The sequence below is a fragment of the Taurulus bubalis genome, assembly GCF_910589615.1.
Source record: "Taurulus bubalis genome assembly, chromosome: 11".
NCBI lineage: Eukaryota > Metazoa > Chordata > Actinopteri > Perciformes > Cottidae > Taurulus > Taurulus bubalis.
In genome coordinates, this window is record NC_136599.1 from 4,483,496 (window position 1) to 4,507,753 (window position 24,258).

The 24,258-nt window shown below is 41.4% G+C and overlaps 2 protein-coding genes across 2 annotated transcripts; both read left to right on the forward strand.

The window, feature by feature from the left end:
- The first annotated feature begins 648 nt into the window (after positions 1 to 648).
- Positions 649 to 12,557, forward strand: LOC306743680 (MAP kinase-activated protein kinase 2-like). Its single transcript, XM_079226222.1, has 10 exons — positions 649 to 754; positions 4,144 to 4,283; positions 5,185 to 5,255; positions 7,728 to 7,807; positions 9,262 to 9,388; positions 10,092 to 10,167; positions 10,267 to 10,391; positions 11,176 to 11,261; positions 11,357 to 11,437; positions 11,665 to 12,557. The coding sequence occupies exons 2-10, from the start codon at positions 4,144 to 4,146 to the stop codon at positions 11,803 to 11,805; spliced, it is 927 nt and encodes a 308-aa protein (XP_079082348.1). The 5' UTR covers positions 649 to 754; the 3' UTR covers positions 11,806 to 12,557.
- Positions 12,558 to 16,070: 3,513 nt separating this feature from the next.
- On the forward strand, positions 16,071 to 22,367 carry fmodb (fibromodulin b; the record flags this gene model as incomplete). The annotated part of the gene is made up of 2 exons (XM_079226872.1): positions 16,071 to 16,965; positions 22,216 to 22,367. The coding sequence occupies 2 exons, from the start codon at positions 16,071 to 16,073 to the stop codon at positions 22,365 to 22,367; spliced, it is 1,047 nt and encodes a 348-aa protein (XP_079082998.1).
- Positions 22,368 to 24,258: the final 1,891 nt, after the last annotated feature.

A 24,258-nucleotide genomic window follows, 5' to 3' on the forward strand; every position in this document is an offset into this window, starting at 1 on the left:
AATAATGTTATTATCTCTTCCAGATAAATATTGTATAAATGACACTGAGATTTATAAATGTGTTTATTTCAACCAATTAGCCTATTTTTGGAAAAATCATAATTGTGATCTCACTCTTGCCTCTCAGAAATAGAGGAGGAGCAACCTTCCTTTTTCCCAGGCACCCAAGTGAGATGCTGCTTTCAAGTCCACCATTTCAGCCCCGGAAGTTTGCTCATTCGTTTATCCCGTGATTGATTAATAGTATTCATTACGTGATTTATTTAGTTTTGTGCGCCGGGATGAGTTGTTCTGGCAGCCAGTGGAGAATCCCAGATGAAAGCTGACTTCCTGGTAAATCACTCCGCTGCTGGTGGAGGAAGGCTAATGTCACACAAGGACAACAGCACGCGCTGCAGCAGGAGACAGTGAACTCTCCGTCTCGCAGTGAGCGGGCGGTGAACACGCGACCTGCCGGACGGGTCGTTACCACTCATGTGTGGCGCGACATAGTTAAAGCATGTCGAACCAGCTCCAGCCGGCTCTCCCGAGCCCGCAGCCGCCGCCACAGCCGCAGCAGCAGCAGCAACCCAATCTGAACTCTGCTCCTTTCCCACCACAGTGTTTCGTGAAAGCGTTTAACAACCCTCTTCAGATCAGAAGGAGCGTCATAACAGACGAGTACAATGTAACACGTCAGGTGCTCGGGTCGGGGATAAATGGCAGAGTGCTGGAAGCATTCCACAGAGAGAGTGGAGCAAAGTATGCACTAAAGGTACTGTTACCCTATCATGCTGTTAAACTCATTTTGCATTGGCGACTATATTAATAAGACGCTTTGTGAGCTTTTTTTTAAAAAGTAATAATATTGTTTTTATCCTGGCTATTTATTACAAATATGAAGTCTTATGTAGATAGATAGTTTTACACCATTATAATTTAGTATTTTTTATAGTAGCCTTAAATATATAAGCTCCAATATTGTCCATTCACAGTCATAGCTGTTTGATATTGATATCAGACGTGTCTGATGTTTTTGTTTGTGGCTCTCGGGATGCGTCAGAGGTGGTGAGCTCATCTTTGACACTTGAACCGGTCACATGACCTCTGGCAGTGGCACATTATGCAAGCGCTAGAAAAAAACATGTCTTAATAACACCAAGTCTTTCTGTATAATGACGTTTATGTTGCTTAAATGCAGCACCTTATGAAGGATGACGCTCCTATGTTGTGATTGGTTTATCTTCAAGGTCATTACAAAGTGATATCCAGCGGTTTTGGAATAGATCGCACAGATTTGAATATAATCCCTATTTAAATAGTTTGTACTTGCAAAACAGCATTGTGTTATTGAATCAAATGAATACACCCTCACATGCAGGCGACAGTACCAGTAGTTCCCGGGGGCCTCTCCTGCTCCAGCCACTTGTTATCTACACTTCCTCATCTTAACTTTTTTCAGAGAAGCCGCTGAAACTTGTTTTTCATTATTGGCGAGCGGGATCAAACGCCTGCCCGCGAGGGACTATCGTGCGACGAGTTTGTCCGTCCTCGGTCACCTTCTCAGGCAAAGGAAGTGCAGCCAAGGCCTCGGAGTGAGGATGTGTCATGTGAAGCCAGTTGTGAAGTTAACAGGAGAGAACCTTTCTCTTGAAAATCTGCCTCTCTCACACGGGTTTCTCCCAGGCTCAGCCCCTGGGGAGAGATCAATCGGTGCGTTATCGCCCCGCATTCCTCTGGATGAAGACACAGGAGATGAAACGCGTGTGATGCATTTCCAATAATATAGATACCTGCTGTCACATCTGGATTTAAGGGCAATACTTGTATTTAGAGCTCAGCAGAGTTCAAGAGGTGAGGTGAACGTTGGTTAGTTATAGATCTTCGTCTCTGTGAACTTGTAATTTAAGGGCTACGTATATGACAGAGGGATTTGCGGGGAGTCTAATTTATGTTTCTACCGTTTGTAAATTATATATATTGTCCGAGGAGCTCTAGCCTCTCTGCCCCACTATCTTGAAGGTGTATGTTTTGCAAACAGGAGTGTTGACTTTCCCGATCCAAAAATTGCTGCCACCCAGAATGAGGGAGGGGAGAACATGCCTGTGTCTAAAAGTAGCCCGGTGCGAGAGGCCTGAGATGGCTGAGGGATTATGACGTGTGGTGAGCTGCAGCGGGACGGGGTGTCATGCTGACAGCACATGCTCAGTGGTGGAGGAACCTTGAGATGAGTAAACAAGATGGAGGAGCTACATGTACCAATCCTTTTCCCCGACATGTGTGTTGTGTGATTATCCTTTAGAAGTTTAGAGCCTCATATTTGTGTACATTTTCGCTGCTAATTATTTCAACGAGAACTGGACGTCCCCTCTGACATTTCATCAGATATGATTTCTTGACAAAAAGATCACCCAAATATGGTCTTTTCATTGGAAAGAAATAATGCTGTAGTTAGTTCTGCCATGGACAGCAGACAGCTTCCTTTTCTTTCTTTCCTTTTCCTTGAAAGAAAATCATCCTTATTAATATTGTATCGCATTTAAATCCCCCTAAATTCTGCACACTGTTGCTTTAAAGAAAACAAACGTATTCATATTTTATCCTAGTTAAATCCCCCTAAATTCTGCACACTGTTCCTTGAAATAAAATAATCCTTATTAATGTTGTATCACATTTAAATCCCCCTGAATTCTGCACACTGTTGCTTTAAAGAAAACAAATGTATTCATATTTTATCACATTTAAATCCCCCTGAATGCTTTTGAAAGGAACAGTGTATTCCTTTCAAAAGACACTTATTCATATTGTATCCCCTAAATGATGCATACTGTTCTTTTATAGAGGACACCCAATAAGCTCCAGGGACCGAAGCATAAATATGGAGCTAATCCTCCAGTTACAGGCGGAATCCTACTCTGATTCTTTGAACATCGGTAACTCCTCATCTTCCACGGGGTCGTCCTCTCAGATCTGGCACTGCCGTCTCCGAGCTCTTGTGAACGCAACGCATCCTGTGCGAGAGCATAACATCATGATACATATGGGAGACAGACTAATCCACTCAAGCACATGGACCACAGTAAATTATAGACCGAGCTCCTCCGAATGTGTCCGATAAAGGAGATTGTATAACTGACATCCTACAAATTTACGTTGTAGAAATATCACAGAAGAATGCGACTGAAATTCACAACACTTGTGGAAGAAGGAAGTATACATTTTGTTATCAGTATTGACAGAAATGAGTTGAGCCCGACGTAGCATGGGTTCTCCCATAATAAATTGCCCTGATCTACAGTGTGTGTTCTCCAACAAGAGCCAAGATTAAAGGAGAACCGGCCGACTGGCAGACTGCACTACCACTGATCTGATGTAAAACTATAAATCATTGCATTATTGATTGATCCGCAGATTGTTTCATCAGTTAAAGGCCGGATTTTTGATATTTTAGTTAAACACTCTCATCACATCTTGACAGCGACCAATGAATCAAAGGCTTAAAGCGAACAAAAGCTCGCTGTTTGCTTTCATCACGATCATTTTTGGGGGCGTGGCTTCGGAGGGAGGTCTGAAAATGATGGTCTGTCAGTGTTGACGGCGTTCTTGATCAATGCAGCGACTTTTGGAGCTGCTCGCTACTTTGATCGGACATGAGTTGGCAATGTGTTTTTTTGGGTTGGATAATAGATACATAAACCTTGCTTGCTCGTGCTCGTTTCTCAAGGTTACCAACCATGCCTTTTAGTTGTTTTCTTTCTCCAACTGCGTAAAAAAGTAAACAACGCCTGTTAGAATTTCCCAAATACTTTATTTTGTGGGCCCAACATTCCAAAACCCAAAGATAATCAGTTTACCCTCATTTAGCACAAAGAGAAAAGTTGTTTGATATAAAAAACTACTTTTGTGTAATTAATTGTCCATCAATGAATCAACAAAGCGTCTCTTTTTGCAACTGAGGCCAAGCCTTCTTGCAGCAACATCTTTACAGGGGAAATGCCTGAGCCCTGTAATTGCTTTTAAAACATCTACTGAGAATGGTATTTCCTTTTTGCAGAATTCAAAACAAACTAAATACGACCATATTAAACCGAGAGCAGGTTCACGTGACTGTGCCTGTCTTCACGCTCGGTGATTTGTCGGTTCCTCTGGCGCCGTGCGTTTCAGATGCTGCAGGATTGTCCGGAGGCCCGACGGGAGGTGGAGCTCCACTGGAGGGTGTCACCGTGCCGCCACATTGTGCCCATCATCGACGTTTACGAGAACCTCTACCAGGGCAAGAAGTGCCTCCTCATCATCATGGAGTGGTGTGTTCTCCTGCACACACACACACACACATACAGAGCCAATACTGTGTGTGGTCTTAAAAAGCATAATTGCATAATGTTAGCTTTGTTAATGCACACCATTACTGAGGTGAGCAGTTTTCTAAACGCTGCGGGGGAACAACGTAATAGAAAGCAGGCCGAGGCAGCTTTGTCGAACACACAACCGGACAGGTTTCCAATTTCCAACTCACATGTAACAAAATATTAGACGACGTTCTCAAAGCTGGCTAGGATATGATTAATGTTGTGTTATAATTCAAACCTCACCCAGAATACTACAAGTGACTAATAATGACTGTGTGTTGAGTGATGCTTCCAGCTGTTTCAGATTTTGGTCCAGAGCTTTTTTACTGTATACCTAAAATTCGCATTAGTAGTATTGCATTGAGGAAAACCATTTTTCGTGACACGTAAAGAGTCATAGAGCTTGGCAAAGTAATCCGCTCTTAAATGAGGAAAAGGACAAAATAACGCAATACGTTAGGCAAAGAATAAGGTAAATACAGTTTATCCCAGAACATAGGAAATAGTGTGTTATTAAGCACCTTGGAGGAGTCTTGTGAAACCCTTGATCCAGATTCCTTACCTTGGGCATCTGGGACATCTCAAAGGTCCTCACAACCTCCTGACACCGAGTTTAACTTTAAGCTTGCTAAGTTTGAAGGACTCAAACAGACCACTCAGGTTAGTTACCATGAAAGCAACAGGTATTACTCATTTTAAGTGAGTAATATAGCTCCTTTGACAACCATGTGAATCATTTGTGGTCATGTCCATTCTTTTTCCTGGTTCTTCGGTGAAGAGAAAAAGAATGGACATGCCATACATGCAGATTCTTTACACTGTGTTTATGTTCCATTTTTGCTTTTTTTGTTTTCAGTATGGATGGAGGGGAATTGTTCAGTCACATCCAAGACAGAGGAAAAGGAAATCATGCATTTACAGAAAGAGGTAAAGAGATTATTTTTTATCAAGTCAAGTCCAAGTTACAATCCTTCAGCGTTCTGTGCTGGTTGCTGACCGTTGGTCAGTGTGCTTTCATACTACAGGTCCCAGGGTTCTTGGGGCAGTCAATAATTGGCCTTTTTACTTTCATGACATGATCGATTCTTTGCTATCCACACAAAGAGAATCCTGTCCCACCCAACAGCAGACAGTAAAGGATTGGTTCATGGCTCCAATCCGCCGACAAGAAAACCCCAAAAAGCTCAAAATGACTAGAAATAAATAGTGTTTTCTCTTCGAATGCTTTCAATTTGAAGAAGCGCCAGGCAGTCCGAGAGTGAACAATAAACAGTAAGGTGATTCCAGCTATTTAAAATCACTGGAACTGGAGACGTTAATTGATAAGAAAAGTAAATAGCAACACTTCTTTTAACAATCAATTATATGTTTCAGTTGTGGAAAAACAAAAATGCCCCAACAAAATTCTGGTTCCAGCTGCTCAAATGTTTTGTTATTTAGAGAATTTAATTGTATATTTGGACGACACAAAGTATTAACATGTTTCACAATTGACATTTTAATAAACCTGCTGAATTGAGTGGTGAAGAACATTTATCAAAATGAAGTAATAATCGTTCATTGCAACAACCCAAAAACCACACTGGAAGCCAGGCATGCTTTGTTTTTCTTGGAGACGCTACTTTATAGAGAGGTAATTGCAGAAGAGAGACTGCTACAGCACAGCTGTGTCCCGAACTCACTCCAGGTTCAAACACAAGGAGGGAGAATACACAAGTTCCCTCGGCTCAGTTTGAAGGTGGGTTCAAAGCTTTGACGGGAATTTATTAGCTCATAAACCTTCATCTGACCAATAAAAATAATTATTCTGATTATTGGGTGTGATTTGGGCCGGGAAGGGAATTCATTTATTCACACCTACACAGACTTGAGCAGAGACAGATTGATGCAAACCAAAATTGGGAGGCCATGTGGGAGAGAGCTGCAAGAGAGAGAGAGAGAGAGAGAGAGAGAGAGAGAGAGAGAGAGAGAGAGAGAGAGAGAGAGAGAGAGAGAGAGAGAGAGAGAGAGAGGCCTAATAATGAATGAAATACACTTCAGACATGGATCAAATGGAACAGGGCCATACCTGATGGTATTAATTACCACCTCTGCAGTGACACGAAACACAGCTGCTGTAAATAAAAAGAGGCTTTACGGAGCACACAACTGGTTAATAAATAACGCAACAGAGCAATGTACGATTATCCCACCGAGACATGTTACATTTGGCATCAGTGACCGAAACAAAAAGATCAAACTGTCCATTCAGACCAGGTTTATGAACATTTTATTCCGTTTGTCCCCTGAATGGAACCCCAGAATACGCAAAAAGGCTGTTTGGAGACCAAAAAGGAAACGATTGATCAAATATTGTTATTTACTAAATGTATTAATGAGATGTGAACAAGCAGCATCATCATTGGAAATCAGTTTAGCCCTTTAAAAACTGTGAGAAAATCTCCCTGCTTCTATTATCAGACAAAAAAACAACAACATATTATCTCCGGAACCACAATGTTGTTTAACTTCATTTAAATTGCTACAATACCGCAGCCCTTGTGAGAAGATACATCTGGTGTGAAACATAATTAAAGTAACCGTTAAGTTGAAGTACTTACATAAACGCCATTTTTGAACCGAACGACACAGTTTTTTGACTGAAACCCCTTTGAACACCAATATGCTATTATGATTTGTGTTGAAGATTCTGATTCTTTAGGTCCTAATCTTTCCAAAAAGCTGTTTTATTAGTATGTGGGCTGTTGCTAGGGCACCATGATCCAGTTTGAAAAACTTGGTGACTGCTCAAGGAGGAATTTTCGAGAAATTTTGCTCATATCGTGCTGGATGTTATGGAAGCCCGTCTCCGCATAAAAAAAAAAAACCTAATTATGAGACAGTAAAGCTGAAATTATGAGATAAAAAGTCCTAATAATGAGATAAAAAGTCCTAATAATGAGATAGAAAGATTTTTAATCTCATTATTATGACTTTTTATCTCATTTTTATGACTTTTGCGGCTACGAGCTTCCATAGAGTTCATAGTTTTGATCAAAATAACGTTCAAAAGTGGGAAAAAAAATACATTATTTTCCCAAGACTTTGCTGAACAAATACATACAATAAACACAATTTTTGGAATTAATTTGGGGTTCCTACGATGACTCAAACACAGAGGAAAAGAAAAAAAAAAGTCTGGAACCAAAACTGGTTCCACCGTGCTTAAAGTTAAAGAGCTTCGTAGGCTTTAGAGCTCATCAGCACAGGTGTGCCAAATCACAGGTGAACCAGGTCAAAATCTAAAGGATTCTAACTTTAAACAATCTCAAAATGTGCTGCTGAACGTATAATTAAATCTGCATCTTGCTGTTTGAACTTGTGTCCTTGTCTTCTCTCTTCACTTCCTTTTTTCCTCAGAGGCCTCTGACATCATGAAAAGTATCGGAGAAGCCATACATTTCTTGCATTCCATCAACATTGCTCACAGAGACGTCAAGGTAGCGTTAACCTTTGTGTGCGTTAAAGACTAAACTTGTAACACGAGATCCTTCTTAACTTAATAAAGCTGTGGGTTTGTTGTCATTGTGCTCTCATGCCACTGACATTTTAATATCCTGTCAAAGGACTCATATTTAAGGCCAAGTAGAACAATCAGTAATAAGTAAAATCCTCTTGGCTGAAATAAGCAGACTATGCCGCCCCACATGGCAAACCCACAATCGTTTCCATGGACACGTCCAACACTGGAAGCTTTTCCTTCTCAGTTTTCATTTTATGTATCTTGATTTGGTCACCGGGCTCCAATTGTATTTTTATTATCTGCTGTTCACTCTTGGTAACTAGAACCATATTGGGTTCTTTGGCTCATCCTCATAGGAAAATCCCTTTAAGTTGCTATTAGAACCTTTTATTAGGGTTCCACCTGGAACCCATTTGCAGGGTTCTTCATAGAACATAAGGGTTATACCTAGAACCATCTTTGCACGTTTCCACCCAGAACCTCCAATGAGAGGTTCTACAGTGAAACCTTTGATGTAATGGTTCCATCCAGAACCACCTCTGGAGGTTTTATCCTTTACGACTTTTAACGGTGCTAACAACGGGGTTTCTACCCAGAACCCTTTTATATTCCAAGGTTTTCATCTAGAACCAACCCATTTGTTTCTACCAAGAGCCCTTTTATAGTCCAAGGATCATCTGAAACCCCCTCACAGGGTTCTATCGAGAACCTTTTAAGTTCCAAGGGTTTCATCTGGAACCCACCCAGATGTTTTTACCAAGAGACTTTTAAACTACAAGGTTTTTTTTATCTAGAACCCACCCAGAGGGGTCAATCTAGACCCTTTTATATTCCAAAGGCTGATGAGGTGCAGTGCATCATACAACAATCGTGGTTCACAATCACAGTTTGATGGTTGGTCGGAGGGATTGTGGGTGTTTAAACACTCATGCGTTCAATAATCCTTGAACAACTTTTTCTTTCAAAAAGGGTTCTTGATAGAACCCTTAGTCTCACAAAGAACCCTTGGAAATAAATGTAGTCAAAACCGGTTGTTGATGGAACTCTTAGTCTCACAAAGAATCCTTGAAAATTAATTTTGTCAAAAAGGGTTCTTAATGGAACACTTCATCTCACAAAGAACCCTATGAAATAAATGTAGTCAACAAGGGTTCTTGATGGAACCCTTCGTCTCATAAAGAACCCTTGAAAATGCAATTAGTCAAAAAGGGTTCTTCATGGAACCCATAGTCTCACAAAGAACCCTTGGAAATTAATTATTTCTGGAGCAAATGGCTCTGGCTAGAAATTCAGTCCTTCAGGAAGAACCCATTTGGAACACTTATTTCTAAGAGTGTAGCATAAAGATATATAAAAAAGTGCAGTTTTACAAACAAATAAAGTATTGTATTTTTCTTTTCTCGCCGCTGATGACCATATCTTCTCTTTCAGCCAGAGAACCTGCTGTACACCTCCAAAAGGCCGGATGCCGTCCTCAAGCTGACGGACTTTGGGTTTGCCAAAGAAATCACCACCTTAAACTCTTTGGCTACACCTTGTTTTACCCCCTACTATGTTGGTAAGACGCCACATCATATGTTTATATTTGTATATATACTGTACACACATATATATATATATATCGTTTTTGTCTCCAGACAACATGAAACATGGCCAATAGTAACTGACTTGAAAGAACAATTAAAGCTTTGCCCAATTGAAACAAGTTCCTGAAGATGAAGACCTCTCCAGATGGTTAGGCGGCCAAGACGATTTATTTTGTTTCCGGTTCATTGAACCCTTCTTCTGCTTCTACTCCGTTTACAGTTGGATTACATGCGTAGCCTATAGCGCCAACGTCTGACCAAGCTACGTCCAGTTTATTTGCGCCCAACCAGTTGATAGGAAGTGCAGAATTCACATTTCTTTTAATGCAACATTTCAAAATTTCCCATGAATGAACTCGAATAGAAACACCCATACGATGATCTGTGTTTCTGTGTCGGCAGCAGAATCCCATCTCTGAGTCAGCGGGACAATAAATCAGTGCAACAGCGTCTTTAATGATTGTTTTCCTCTGGGGGAGGGGGAGTTAGCAGTTTGCTTCCTATGGAAAGTGGCAGAACTGATGCGGGTTATGAGAAATTACTTCCTGTGAAGTGGTTGTAAAAATCCTGAATGCACCACTTTTATGGCCTTAATTTGTAGAAATTTCAAAGGGATTAAATGTGAAACGGAAGCGATTCCTCTGATTTAAAGCATGTCTCTTGACACTGTGACAGCTCCAGAAGTTCTTGGTCCAGAGAAGTATGACAGATCCTGTGACATGTGGTCCCTGGGCGTCATTATGTATATTCTGTAAGTCAACCAGAGTCATTTTACTTTTCTCGTCTTGCAATCAAACATTGTTCACTGTGAAGTTTCTCAAAATATTAATTATATGATTGTTACACACAGACTTTGTGGATATCCTCCATTTTTCTCACATCATGGTCTGGCGATATCCCCGGGAATGAAAAGGCGGATCCGTAATGGACAATACGACTTCCCCAACCCAGAGTGGTGCGACGTCTCTGAGGAAGGTGAGACGGGCGGAAAGTGAAACGGGTGTTTTAATCGGATTGCAAATTCGGCGTGCTAAAGGCTTCCCCCCTTTTCTGTTTTACTCTCCATGCATGCTCCATCCACCATTACAAAAATACATGCATTATGCATTGATACATGCAACACAGTATAAAACATGATAAACAGTACCGTAAAAGTTGGGTTTCACGCCGCTACTATCTTCGGTCAGTGTCCCCGTTTGTTCCCCGCTGTAGCCAGCTGGCGCTCATGCTAGTTCCCCCGCTAACTTCCGCTAGCTCTCCGCTAGCTCCCCGACAACCACCGAAGGTAGCGGGACCAGCCCCGGCACTGCTCCTAGCTTGCTACAGCGGGACACTGACCGGAGGTAGGAGCGGCTTGTGACCCAACTTTTACGATACAGACAAAAGTAGCCAACTAACAAGCGGTGATGTATGCAATCAATGGCCTGTAAAACATTGTAAAAAAAACCACTTCGATCAAACTCAAAAACAAGCGGTGATGTGTACAGGCAATTGGCTCGAAGTCATCGTATAAGAAACGTCATACAAAAAATGTAATCAAACTCAGGAAGATACATTTATAATATATTGTTAATCAAGTAACAGATTGCTAAACCTTTGCAAAGGCATTCAGATTTTTCTTTTTACTTTCACGGGGGACATCTGGAAAAATGGTCCCACATCAGTAGTTACGGCATGACATGTTGGTTAGAAGCAGATATAATTGTTTAAGGATGATGTTGATGATGATGATGATGATGGTGGTGAATTCCTGTTCCAGCCAAACAGCTAATCTGCCACTTACTGAAAACCGAGCCCACCCAGAGAATGAACATCGGCGAGTTCATAAACCATCCCTGGATAAATGTGAGCGGCCGCCTGAAGGCTTGAAATTGTCTCATGAATCGCAGCTTTTTGAGAGATGTTTGTGACGCTTATTCATGTTCTCTTGCTCAATGCAGCAGTCGGGCGAGGTTCCCCAAACGCCTCTTCACACCAGCCGCGTGCTGCAGGAGGAGCAAGAAGTCTGGGAGAAGGTGAAGGTAAGTGTTGGTGCTGTTTGTCACTTTGTTGCTGTGGTGTTTAAATGCACAAAAAACGGCTCTTGATGTTATTTTTTGTAATATTTTCATGCTATTTTTTTTACCCGTTTCCGTCGCCACGCAATGAAATCCAATCTAGCTTTAACTTAAACCTGGATGTGCGTTTTGCACACTGTTTTCCTCCCGGTTGTGTTTGCTAAAAGTGATATTGTTATTTCTATTATCAGGAGGAAATGACAAACGCCCTGCAAACGATGAGAGTGGACTATGATCAAATTAAAATCAAAACCATTGATGACTCAACTAATCCTCTACTCTTGAAGAGAAGAAAGAAAAGTAAAACCTCAGCCACACAACTTCCAGACTAATGAGACAAAGAGGTATTCAGTTTCACACAAACGCATGCATCCGATTTAGTTGGGGAAAAAGGAGAGCTTTAGGGATATGTTGCATTGCCAAGTGGCTCTCATACCTTTAAAGTATATTTTTAGCGGTTTTATTTTTTTTTTTTTACCTCAAATTATGTTATTTTTAAACTTATAAAGCACATATAAGCCTTTTTATAAACGTGCTTTAAGGATAAAAAGATATTCTGTGTGCACATAAATGATTATTCATAAATCCTCTCACTGAAGAAAAGTAAAAAGTACTGTATTTTTTGTATTAGTTGAGGTTCATGTTTTTATGTGACCTTTAATGCCCCTTTTAAGGGCTTTTCTGTCTCTTAAAGTTTTACTGTTCTCATAGAAGGAAACCGCTAAGACCGACTTTTTGCCTTGAGGTTGTTGTTGAGATAGTTTGCGAGTATCATTGATTTTTGACAATTGAATGACTATTACCAGGAACCACGTTTTATATTTTTCATGCTGATGTGAGGTCACAAGTATTTCTCCTTGTTGGTGTGCAGTATCTAAAACGTGTTGACCATATGGAGCAATGCTCGTGAGACAGAAACTGTGCTGCCAACTGGACAACTGTTGCCTGTTTAGCACTAATTTGTTTTCTCGCATCTTCAAAGCAGGCATTTAAATAAATACATAAAAGTGGACAGTAAATGTTTAGAAGGCAACAGGATGCGGATGTCTGTCTTTTACTGTGAATTAAATCTTTTGATATTCTCTGTGGTTTTGCGTGTTGTTTGACCCATTAGCTGTTCACTGGTGGGATAAATTGGGATTGTGCTGTCATGTAAAAACCAAAACAATAAAATCACAGAAATTTCAGAGAAAAGACTCATTCCCTGAGATTTATGTGATATATTTACGAGGAAAAAACTCACAAATTTACGAGAACAAAACGTGAACTTTTTCGGAGATTATAAAGTCATAAAACAGAGGAAAAAAACTCATTGCAAGGTCGCAGACGCCACCGTTGAACACTGTGGTAAAATAAGCTATTGTGTGCAAAATATATTAATCATATGAGTACATATCTATGTTAATAAAAACACACATAATGAACATGAAAGAAAACAAATCTTTTGGGACCTCGTTCAGTTAGGAAGGGCATCAGGAAAAAAACTAATAAATACATAATGTCTTTTTACATTACAAGCGGCCAAAATGAGCTTCCTCCGTGGGGTGGTCAGGGTCAGCCTTAGAGATAGGGTGAAGAGCTCGGACATAAGGCGGGAACTTGGAGTTGAGGCGCTGCTCCTTCGTGTCGAAAGAAGTCAGCTGCGGTGGTTCGGGCATCTAGTCAGGATGCCTCCTGGACGCGTCCCATTAGAGGTTTTCCAGGCACGTCCAGCTGGTAGGAGAACCCGGGGAAGACCCAGGACACGCTGGAGGGATTATATCTCTCAGCTGGCCTTGGAGCTCCTCGGGATCCCCCAGAATGAGCTGGAAAGTGTTGCGGGTGAGAGGGAAGCCTGGGTCGGCCTGCTGCCACCGCATCCCCGGATAAGCGGCTGATAATGGATGGATGGATGTCTCGTAAAAGTAAGTCTTTATTCTTGGAAATTATCATAATTGGTTTATTCAAAATTTGTTTTCACAGATAAAAGCCCCACATTTCACAATTAGCACTATTGTATTTTGTGATAGACACTAATGGGCTGTAAGGCGTCCTTAAACACACTTAAATCAAAACAAGCTGCGACGTATGCAGCAAGACATTTCATACAATCTTGCCAAAAACTAAATACAATAGCCAACTAACAATCGGTCATGTACGCAATCAAAGGTAAAACAAAAACACTTCAATCAAGCTCAAAAACAAGAGGTGATGCATGCAGGCAATTGGCTCGAAGTCGTCGTATGAGAAACTCTACAAGATAAATGAAACCAAAGTGAGTAGCAGCCGAGAGGTATGCAGCAGTTTGTGTGGTTGTAGAAGCACTCAGCTGTGTTATCTCTAGAGGCCCCTATTGGCTGGAGTAGTGAGTGAAGAGTCAGCCGGCAGTCAATGGTAATGTAAAACTGGCAATAAAATGTGTTTTGTGTGAGTCACCACCAGCGTGAGAGCATGCAGCCCCACAACTTGCCCAAAATATTATTTTGTTCATCACAACTGACCGTGTCATAACACATGTTTTCAGCCCACTTTATTGTTCTCCTTTCTTTTTTTTTGCCATGTTGTTTTTCCACTGTTATTTTTGGAAGGTGGTCCTCGGGACATTTTTTGGACCAATCAGAAGTGGACCTCAGGTTACAAAAAGGTCGAGAACCGCTGCCATAATTATGTTTGAGATGCATACATGTGTGCACATGCTTGAGGGATCACCACTTTCTGATCTTTTCATTTTGAAAGAATTCCTTCAAGCAGCAAATACACAAATGTGTTTTAAAGTATCATTTTTGTGTGCGTTGAATACAGTCCACCTTATTTATAATTTTTTTTAGAGAAATCCATTCAAGAAATAGTTGTGGTTTTACTGGACGCTGCAGCAGTAACAGCAGAATTCCTCAGGGATAAACGTTTATGGTGCATAGTCATATAATTGGGATAATGTAAGCTTTACAGGCTTCAGTTGGATCCATGAATATATGACACCCGCACAGAGGGTCGTGAATTTAGCATGCTGCTTTAATTACAAGACAATATTTCCAGCTTTTGCATTCTGTTTTTATCAAGCTGTCTTTGTGACACTCATAGACACACACACAAACACACACATACACACACAAAGACTGAACGTGAAGCTGTCCTGCCAGAGAAAAAATATATTTGTGCCCGTTGTATAGCGTGGACTATCGGGAAATTTGAAGATTGTTAGATGATAACTGAACGATGAAGCCAACTTTGAAGTTTTCAAAGGGATGTTTTCATTTCCCGAATGATTACTGCTACTTTGGACACAGCATCACAGTTATAACAGAACGACAGGTCTGGCTTCTAAAATATTGAATCATGTAACATCACTTGGAGAGAGAAAATGTGTATTTGGTTTGATTAAAGGTGGTTTTCGGTTCAGCTGTAACCAAAATACAAGTCCTTTGTGCAAAACAGGCCCATCTGTGTATCCTCAGGTCCACTTATGTCAAGTAATTATTCAATGAAGTTATTTTACGTGACGACAGAACGTTGTGCTGAAAGACTGTTTTCCAATCAGAGGGACACATAGTCTCTGAAACCTTGTGTTCCTGCTCCAGCGGCGGACATGGATGACAAGGCCCATACACAACCACCAGGGATAATGAGGGCTCCCCTCTCTGCAGGCGCCAGCACCAACACATGTTAACTTTCTCCACAGTTTGAACACTGTAATTGACAAAAGTAGTGACTACCAGAAGCTGGCGGGACAAAAGGCACAAAGGACAAATATGTTGAAGGAAGATGAGTGGGGACAAATAACAGGGTTCGTCATACTTTGTGCAATAATGGACAGAAGCGTGCTGATACTTGCGGTGGCGGGCCGTGGTATGTGTACCTAAGCCTGCTATAACAGCTGGGCTGGGAGAAAATAAGCTAATAGGGAACAATAATTATAATACATGTAGTGTAAAAACAACTAAATTATAAAATAGCTATAACTTTTAATTTAATAAAAAAAAAATATATATATATTAAAACAAATATTATAATACAAAATGTAAATTTAAATGTAAACGTTACGCCAATTACAGCGTCTAGCCAAGGTTCGTTAAATGTTCTATACGAGAAGCCCCCCTCATTTCCATAACATCCACGTTGCTGCAATAAACAGCAAGCCAGACGTATAGGGTGGCTAATGATAAGGCACAACATGCTAAGGGGGAAACAGGGCCGTTAAAAAAGCAGATGTCTGCTCCGGTTTACAGATGGGGTTGATATTGGCATGGCTGGAGGGGATAAATGTTGTAGTGCAGTGTAGTTTGTATGTCATGTAATGAGAGTGGGTGTCTGGGGCCAGGGCTACAGCTATGTATTTATTCTATAGCAGCAACAAATTCCACTCAGTCTGAGGAAGACACAGGCTACAGGAGAAAAGGAGGAGGCATCGCGTCTGACCGACCAACCGGTAGGTTTATTGTACTGTACTACTGTACTGTATTATTGTTGCTGTACATTGTGTACAAGTGGAGCAGAGAGAAGTAGATCCGTCTTAAATGAGCATAATTCAGTGTTAGTTGTCAGACATTTCATATTATCAGTGTATCACAGATTTAAACTTGACGTCATATGAACTTAACAATGTTTTCCATCAGGGATCATGTGGACCGGTGTGCTCCTAATCACTATGGGAATAGTGGATTTGAGCATCAGCCAGCATTACAGCCAGTTCCAGTGGCTGTCCCGTCTGCGTGGGCGGCATCGGCAGCGGCACGCCGGCTGGCGGGCCGAGGACGGCGACTGTCCCCTGGAGTGCGACTGCCCCTCGAGCTTCCCCACGGCCATGTACTGCAACGGCCGCAACCTCCAGCACGTCCCCCACGTGCCCTCGCACGTTAAGTACGTCTACCTGCAGCACAACCAGATCGCCGGCATCCGGGACGGGGTGTTCGACAACGCCACCAACTTGGTCTGGGTCGTGCTGCTTCACAACCAGCTCGACTCAGGCAAGATCGGGGACAACGTCTTCAGCAAGCTCCAGCACCTGGACCGGCTCCTCCTGGATCACAACCAGCTCACGCGTGTGCCACCCAACTTGCCGAAGTCCATCACAGACCTGCGACTCGGTCACAACAAGATCTCGAAAGTCCTCCCCGGCTCGTTCGAGGGGATGGCCGACCTCGTCACCCTTCAGCTTCGAGGAAACGTCATCGAGGACGCCGGAGGTGCATTCAAGGGACTGCGGTCTCTGACCATGCTGGATATGAGGGATAACAGGCTGAGGAAAATCCCTGAGGACCTTCCTGAGAGGCTGCAGCAGCTCTACCTGGAGTTTAATGACATAGAGAGCGTGCCGGCGGGCTTTCTCACCATGAACCCCAAACTGCAGTTTGTCCGCTTGGCTCATAACCAGCTGACAGATAAAGGACTTCCATCCAATGTGTTCAACATCAGCACGCTGGTTGAGCTCGACCTTTCTTTCAATAAACTGGAGAAGATCCCTGTTGTCAGTAGGAACCTGGAGAACCTTTATTTACATGCCAATAAGATCAAAGGTATGGACACTTCTCTGTTACTATGTGTAATATAAAGGTAAATTAGGGGTCCTAAACCTATGAAAGGATTTTTCATTGGAAATAAGACGGCTATTCAAGAGCAGTTACTTGACGATAGACACTTCATACTCTTATTTTTTAATGCTGAGATCAGTCTTTAATCGAGTAAAGGTTAACTCGAGTAATAGTTTGACAGTCCTGAGTGCTAATGGGGAAAACAAGGGGAGTAATGGAGAGTCATTCGACACCAAATGACCCTCCATTACTCACATACCACTTAAACAGTAATGAAAATAATCGAATCCCTGAACAGATAAAGGGGTCTGTTAACAATTTAAAATACATAATTAAAGTGTTCTGAAAAGCATGGCACAGAACAGTTAAATGTACAGTACAAGGAGGGCATTTCCCCAAAATCCGGTATCCTAGTTTGCTCTGAGGCCAAAAAAACAAATCATATCAATTTAATTAAATTGCATATTTGAATAAATTACTGAGATATGGAATTTGGGAAAGGATGGTTTCTGGACAAGCCCTTGTCTGTTTTTTGTTGATTTGTAACAAGGTAGGAAGGATAGACAATACCCTCCAAACCCTCGCCAGGGAGAGCAGACATAAACAAAAACGGTACGGTAACAAACAAAAGAGCCAAACATGTACTTACATAGTGAATAGTCAGAAGGTCTCCACTTTGAGAATGACAGTGAAAAGGGTGTGACTGAGTCGAGCATGAATGACATAGATGCTTTCTGACTTACTCAAATAACACTGTCAAATAATGTCAGCTAAAGAACAGAAAGAACAGCTCAAGGCAACTCAGATTTAACTGTTTATATCGTGGTTGGTTCGCACAGCAGGACACGCACTCTACGAACTGAGACAACTCACATTGGCACAGATGTGGGCAGAACGTTTGCTTGTGTGGGGTTGAATTGTTTAGACATGCGCCAGTTCACGCATATTGTCTCTAGCTGCGATAAAGGTCAACATATTAAACACATATTTGATGTAGTCTCCATTTCTTAGAGAGTTTGATTTATTGCACCGCGCCCAACGATGATGTAACACCAAACATGACTGAATAGGCAGATGCCAATGTAAAGGTTTTACATAAACAGTTTCAGTGGAAGCTCACACACATTTCACAAAATATAGAGTTAAATCTCCAATTCATAAGAAAATACTTTAAGTCCCAGCGGGAAAGCAATACTAATTTTGATTTAATTTGTCATCGTTTGATAGAACGCTGTCATGTGATTACCTAGATAACTTGAACAGCTTTTCTCAACCAGTGGGATGTGGCCTCAGAGCGCTATCTAGTGGGCCGCGAAGTTATTAGCTTAATTTAAAAAGATGTTTGGATAATTTACAAAGCTATCTAAATGTGCTCAAGAATTCACATAAGCAAAACATGTCAAAGGTCAGGTGGCAATCTCTGGTCCTAAAAAAGGAAACCAATGCTGAAAGGCCTTAAACCTGCGTTTCTTCTAATGGCCACTAGGGGGCGACTCCTCTGGTTGTATTGAAGTCTATGAGAAAATTACTCTACTTCTCCTTTGATTGATTCCCTCAGTAAACATTGTAACAATGAGTGTATGGTCTCAATAGCTAGTTTCTCCAATACTGCATGATGTTAATTTGGTAAATTGTGTTTTTTTCCTAATTTATTTTGGAAGGTGATTAGGTTAAGTAGGGTTCAGACTAAAGGAGTTTTGCGCCAATTTAACGCAAATTTACCCCACCTGACAATCGGTCCAGGGCCTTGGTTGGTATCAATACTCGGCCCACTTTATCTGGTAATGTATGTGGGTAACAGATCCAGTCTTTAACCTCCTTAGCCTTCTCAGGCCCCCAAATTGTAAAAAAAACAAATTTGATATTAATATTCAGGAGTTAAAATCTAGATGACTGTGGCTTAGTGGTTAGCATGCTCGTCTTTCAATCAGCGTGTCGGTAAAGACACTTAACCCCAAATTGCTGTGTCTACGGTGTATAGAAAAAATATAAGTTGCTTTGAAAAAAAAAACGTCAGATGTAATATAATCAGTACTTTCTTTACCGTTGATGGCGGTGTTTCTTAGCAATGGTAAAAGTTCCAACCCGTCGTGAGCAGAATACAACTTTAAGTCAACGACGTCCCACCTCCGGACACGGGATCGTCCTCGTAGCACGTAAATGCACCATTAACCTGCCGTGCCATCCGTCTCGACTCGAGTTCGAATCAATCTGTCCTTCCTCGTTCAAATATACATTACATACTATTCTAGCATAATTCTATTATTCTACTATTCTCTGAGCATCATATACAACACAGGGATAGAACCACAGCAAGTTGGCCTAGTCCCCCACCCCCACCAGTCCTCACAACTCATGTCCGTCGGAGCCACTAGTATACTGGGATACCACACAATTGGTCCGTACATCGATGCCGTTCCCTCTGCCGGTTTAAGACGATTTCCATGGCGGAAGATGGTTTGCAATAGATCATACGCGCCGCTTAATCCAGCACCCTCCAACGCACCACTGCGTTCTCGATGCAGCTCATGTCCGGGCTATTCCAACAACATCGCTTTCTTAATCCAGAAGTTCGGAAGATCAGATAGATCAGACACCTATCCACCTATAAACTCCCCACTTTTGTAGATCATAGATGAACAGAACTCCGTCGTCGATCTCCCTCAAACTTTTCATTCAAACGGCCAGCTTTGGAGAGTTCCCACTACTTCCTCGACGCAACCGGTGCATCATAATCAATCTCGTCCCAGGACCTGTTTTCGTTACGTTGGCCCTTTCCGTGATAGCTATAAGAAAAGGCTTCTTCTCTAAACTCTATGTGGTGACCCGAGCCTGGCCTCCAGACATCCTTACTATCTAACCTGATCAATGACATCACTCGCAAAGATCTTCCACACAAAGAGCCTGCTCAAAAATCCCAGCAGCTATCAGATGCAATTATCCTCACATTGCTTGAACCTTGGCAGCAGCATCCCCGCTCGTCTTTTTTTCGTCTGCCACGGATGTTTCGAGTTCTCCGCCTCATAATTATCACTTTGATTGACCATGGGGTTTTTGGGGGGTTCGCCGATTCCCTATCGGAGCTCCCTGCAACGCATTCGGCAAAGCAAGCCAGCTGCATGAAGTTCAAGCCTCGCATCTCAATCACGTTTACCTTTATCAAATCTGTTAAACACTTCTATTTGATGGTGTGATTCTTGCTAGTGAATTGGCGATACCTAGCAAGATTTCAGAAGCAGGACCACCGTGCCACTTCGTGCTTATCCATACTTCAGTTGTTGTGTGTATGCAATGAAGAAAAAATGTAATACAACATTTTTTCCCCTCCCAGGAATGTCACCACAAACACCCATTTCTCAATATTGCAAATACATAAACATTTATTTACATGGGATTCTTCAAGACAATTTTACTGTAAAAGGTTGTGAACCCCTGACCTTATGTTAAGCATCGGTATTGCATTTAATTATATCCATGCATGCAAATATTTGAAAAACAATCACCAATCTCTGACCTTAAATAATTCCAAAGCAAAAAAATAAAGGTTGCAAATTTCTTTGAATATAGTCTACATCATTTGTCGAGGGAAGAAGCAGAAATTTCAGTTCCAAGTTTTTATCAACTACAAGATACAGAGGAGCAATACAAAGCATCCTGACTGGGAACATTACAAACTGGCATAAGATGTGCACGACACGGGACAGGAGAACATCAAAGGTGGCCAAATACTGAGAATCAGGGATATTGGTGACAAGAGATGCCCGTAACGGATATTAAAATAAAATACCCTCCCATTCACTGTCTGTCGCTGTCTGGCGAGAGACACACAAGTATCAGCTGCCGTATCACCAGAGGTCAGAGCTGCTTTTTTCCTCAAGCTGTGAGACTCTTAAATCCATACAATGTAGTTTTTTTTTTTTTGTGTTTTTCTTACGTCGCAAAAAAAATGCAGCCCTGTGTTGACAATGAAAATAAAGGAAACCCTTGAACCTTGAAGTAGAAACAGTCGTCAGTCGGGCCTTAATCCAATCCCCCCTGTGAATCATAGCTTGTTTTATGAAAAAAAGCCCAAAACTGCTGTATTTGGATGTATTGAACACCATAAGTAATACACAAGTGAAATATATGGTTTGGTACATGAAAAAATAAAAATGGCACAGATGTGCGCAAATGTTCCCCAATGCAAATGTTTTAGTCCTCGCCTGACTTTTCTCTGTACTAAATCCTCTCTAACTTTGTTCTGCTTCACTTTATCAAAGTCAACCTTTGCAGAGAGAATGTTCCCATATTGAGCTATGATTTGGGTTAGAGAATGTTCACATATTGTGTATGATTTGGGTTAGAGAATGTTCACATATTGTGTATGATTTGGGTTAGAGAATGTTCACATATTGTGTTATGATTTGGGTTAGAGAATGTTCACATATTGAGTTATGATTTGGGTTAGAGAATGTTCACATATTGTGTATGATTTGGGTTAGAGAATGTTCACATATTGTGTATGATTTGGGTTAGAGAATGTTCACATATTGAGTTATGATTTGGGTTAGAGAATGTTCACATATTGTGTATGATTTGGGTTAGAGAATGTTCACATATTGTGTATGATTTGGGTTAGAGAATGTTCACATATTGAGTTATGATTTGGGTTAGAGAATGTTCACATATTGAGTTATGATTTGGGTTAGAGAATGTTCACATATTGAGCTATGATTTGGGTTAGAGAATGTTCACATATTGAGCTATGATTTGGGTTAGAGAATGTTCACATATTGAGCTATGATTTGGGTTAGAGAATGTTCACATATTGAGCTATGATTTGGGTTAGAGAATGTTCACATATTGAGCTATGATTTGGGTTAGAGTTGGACCTTACAGCTGCATCATTTCAAAGAAATAATCATCCTGAAAGTGATTTTTTTGTAGGTGGACCTGAAACCTTACATTTTTTTTCCTGTGTGCCATCTTCATTTACTCTTAACCAGTAACATATAGACTGATATTTATACATCTGAAAAAAATATCCCATGTGTAGCCTTTTATTATAACACCAAAAGTATTCAAATAGCCCTCGTAGTTGCAGAGATACACTCTTTTTAGTTTGGGTATGACATTTTCAAGGAAAGGGCCTAAAAATAGGTGTTTTTTTAAAAGGTTAAGTTACACAAAGGGTTGAGAACCGCTGGAGCCAGTGACCTCCCTTCATAGCTCTCTCCTCCTGTGCTTTTTTTTCAGAGTTCTCCCTGAGCAGCTTCTGCGGCCCGATCGACATGATCAACTTCTCCAGGCTGAGAATGCTGCGTCTGGAGTCCAACGAGATCAGCGCCAAAGACATTCCTGCTGAGACGGCCTACTGTTTGCGGCGCGTCGCCTTTATTGATGTGTAGCGCTGCCTGTTCTGTCTCTGTCTCTTTCTCGCAACGCATCCCGGGTGTTGCGCAATCCGTCACACCGCCCATTGCTATGTTTACCATATATTCTGCCACGGTCCGGCTCTATCGAGACACATTTGAGATAATGTATTGTGAAACAGTCATGAGAGCTACTATTGTTATTCAGAATGATTAAACAGTTCCAGTATTACTCAACAGGAAATACCAGAGCTGTTTAATCACATGTTCAGATGACCTATGGGGAAGGGCTTAATCCATTCCACAAACTAATTAGATTATCAGTCCTAGTATCCTGACAATTATAATACTAAGCAGCAATATGACTAGTTCTGCTTGTGCCCTGTCTGGCAACATATAACCTGTATAAATCCTGTCATCAATGTGTGAGTCAGTCTTTGCTTCCACCATGTGGCACAAGGTGATAAAACCGCAGGTTGAGCAGCCCTGATCCTCATTACAAGTATTAATATTTGGCACGTTCACAGCGTGATATCCTATCATATCAGTAACTGAACTGTTTGACTGTTTCATTTATGGATTATTTTGTAATCAACATTTAAAGTTGTGTGATCAAGTGTTTATCAAAGGTGAATGTATTCCTCCTTTAATGAGATCAATAGTAACTGTTGTTGGAAGACCTTTCATAGTGTAATTTATGAGTACTGGCATATTTATCAAGACCAATTTAAACCTGAAGTGATTCAATTTGTATCCACCGGCGAAAGCTATGAATCATGATTTGTGTGTGTAAAGTAAATCTGTGTACCTATTATTACATTTGAGGAAGATGAATTAATCCGTTTCCAGAGTTATTTCTTCCACTAACGTTTTGTCAGAAACATCATTTCAGAAGCAACAACATGTTCTGTTTTCTCTAATTTGAAGTAAAAAGAAACAGGGAGACGGGGTGAGAAAAGAAGGGCGGCAGTCGGTCTGGACTAACAGGTCGAGGGCAGTTCCCTTGTTGTTTTTCTGCAAGACAATTTGCCCTTTCATCTTGCACAGCTGCGTTTCATCTTCTGCAGAAAGGCACCTAATTTCATTATAGAAATATTTGTTCTTGCTTTGCGCCGGCGCTGAAGTCTTTGATTGTGAAATGGCCCACAGCCAGCGCAACAGTGAAGTGCACACTGATAGGCAGTAGCCTGTGAAATTAAATCTTTTATAGTTAATGATTTATTACAGGCCGCGAGCGGTTCTGCAGCGGATTTTGGGTTAAGCGGCGTTGCTGTTTTTCTTGCTCCTTCACTTCCTACACAGATTTATTCAAAAACTAAACAGAGGCCAGCACACATGGGATTCTTTTTGACAGGCTTAATGGATGTGGTCCGTGATGCACTTCAGAGGATGGGGAATTGTCCAATTCTACTCAAACTGAGACGTTATGCAATTTATTATTACAACCCCAGCTGTCTCAAATAGCTGCATCTGAGAGATAAAGGCCAAAGGGGCCGCTCTAGTCCCGCCCCCTTTCGTGTTTCTAAGCTAAATACATTATAGACTGGAATTTTATAATTCCTACTCCTGACCAATTTGCATCAAAAAGGACCCTTGAATTACAATTCCTGTTAATTTTAAGTTGTTTGTGCACAATTAAGAAGTCGAATATTAAATAACGGTATTACCCTGTTATTTGCCTCTACCGTGCGAGTAGGTTTAACCACGGTATTCCCACCAACTCTCGCTGTGATGATACCCTGGGCACAGTGTTCCCTCTAAGCCGTGCGCGTGCGCGGCCGCGCAGGCCAGTCGATGTGGCCGCGAAATAGATTTTTCAGACCGCGCAAACGATTTTTTTTCAGGGGTTAAAAATCTTTTTTTTTCCCCCGCTGTCCTCCTCCGGGCGCCAGGAGTGAAGCTCGCCCAGAGCGCCACATGAGCTCGG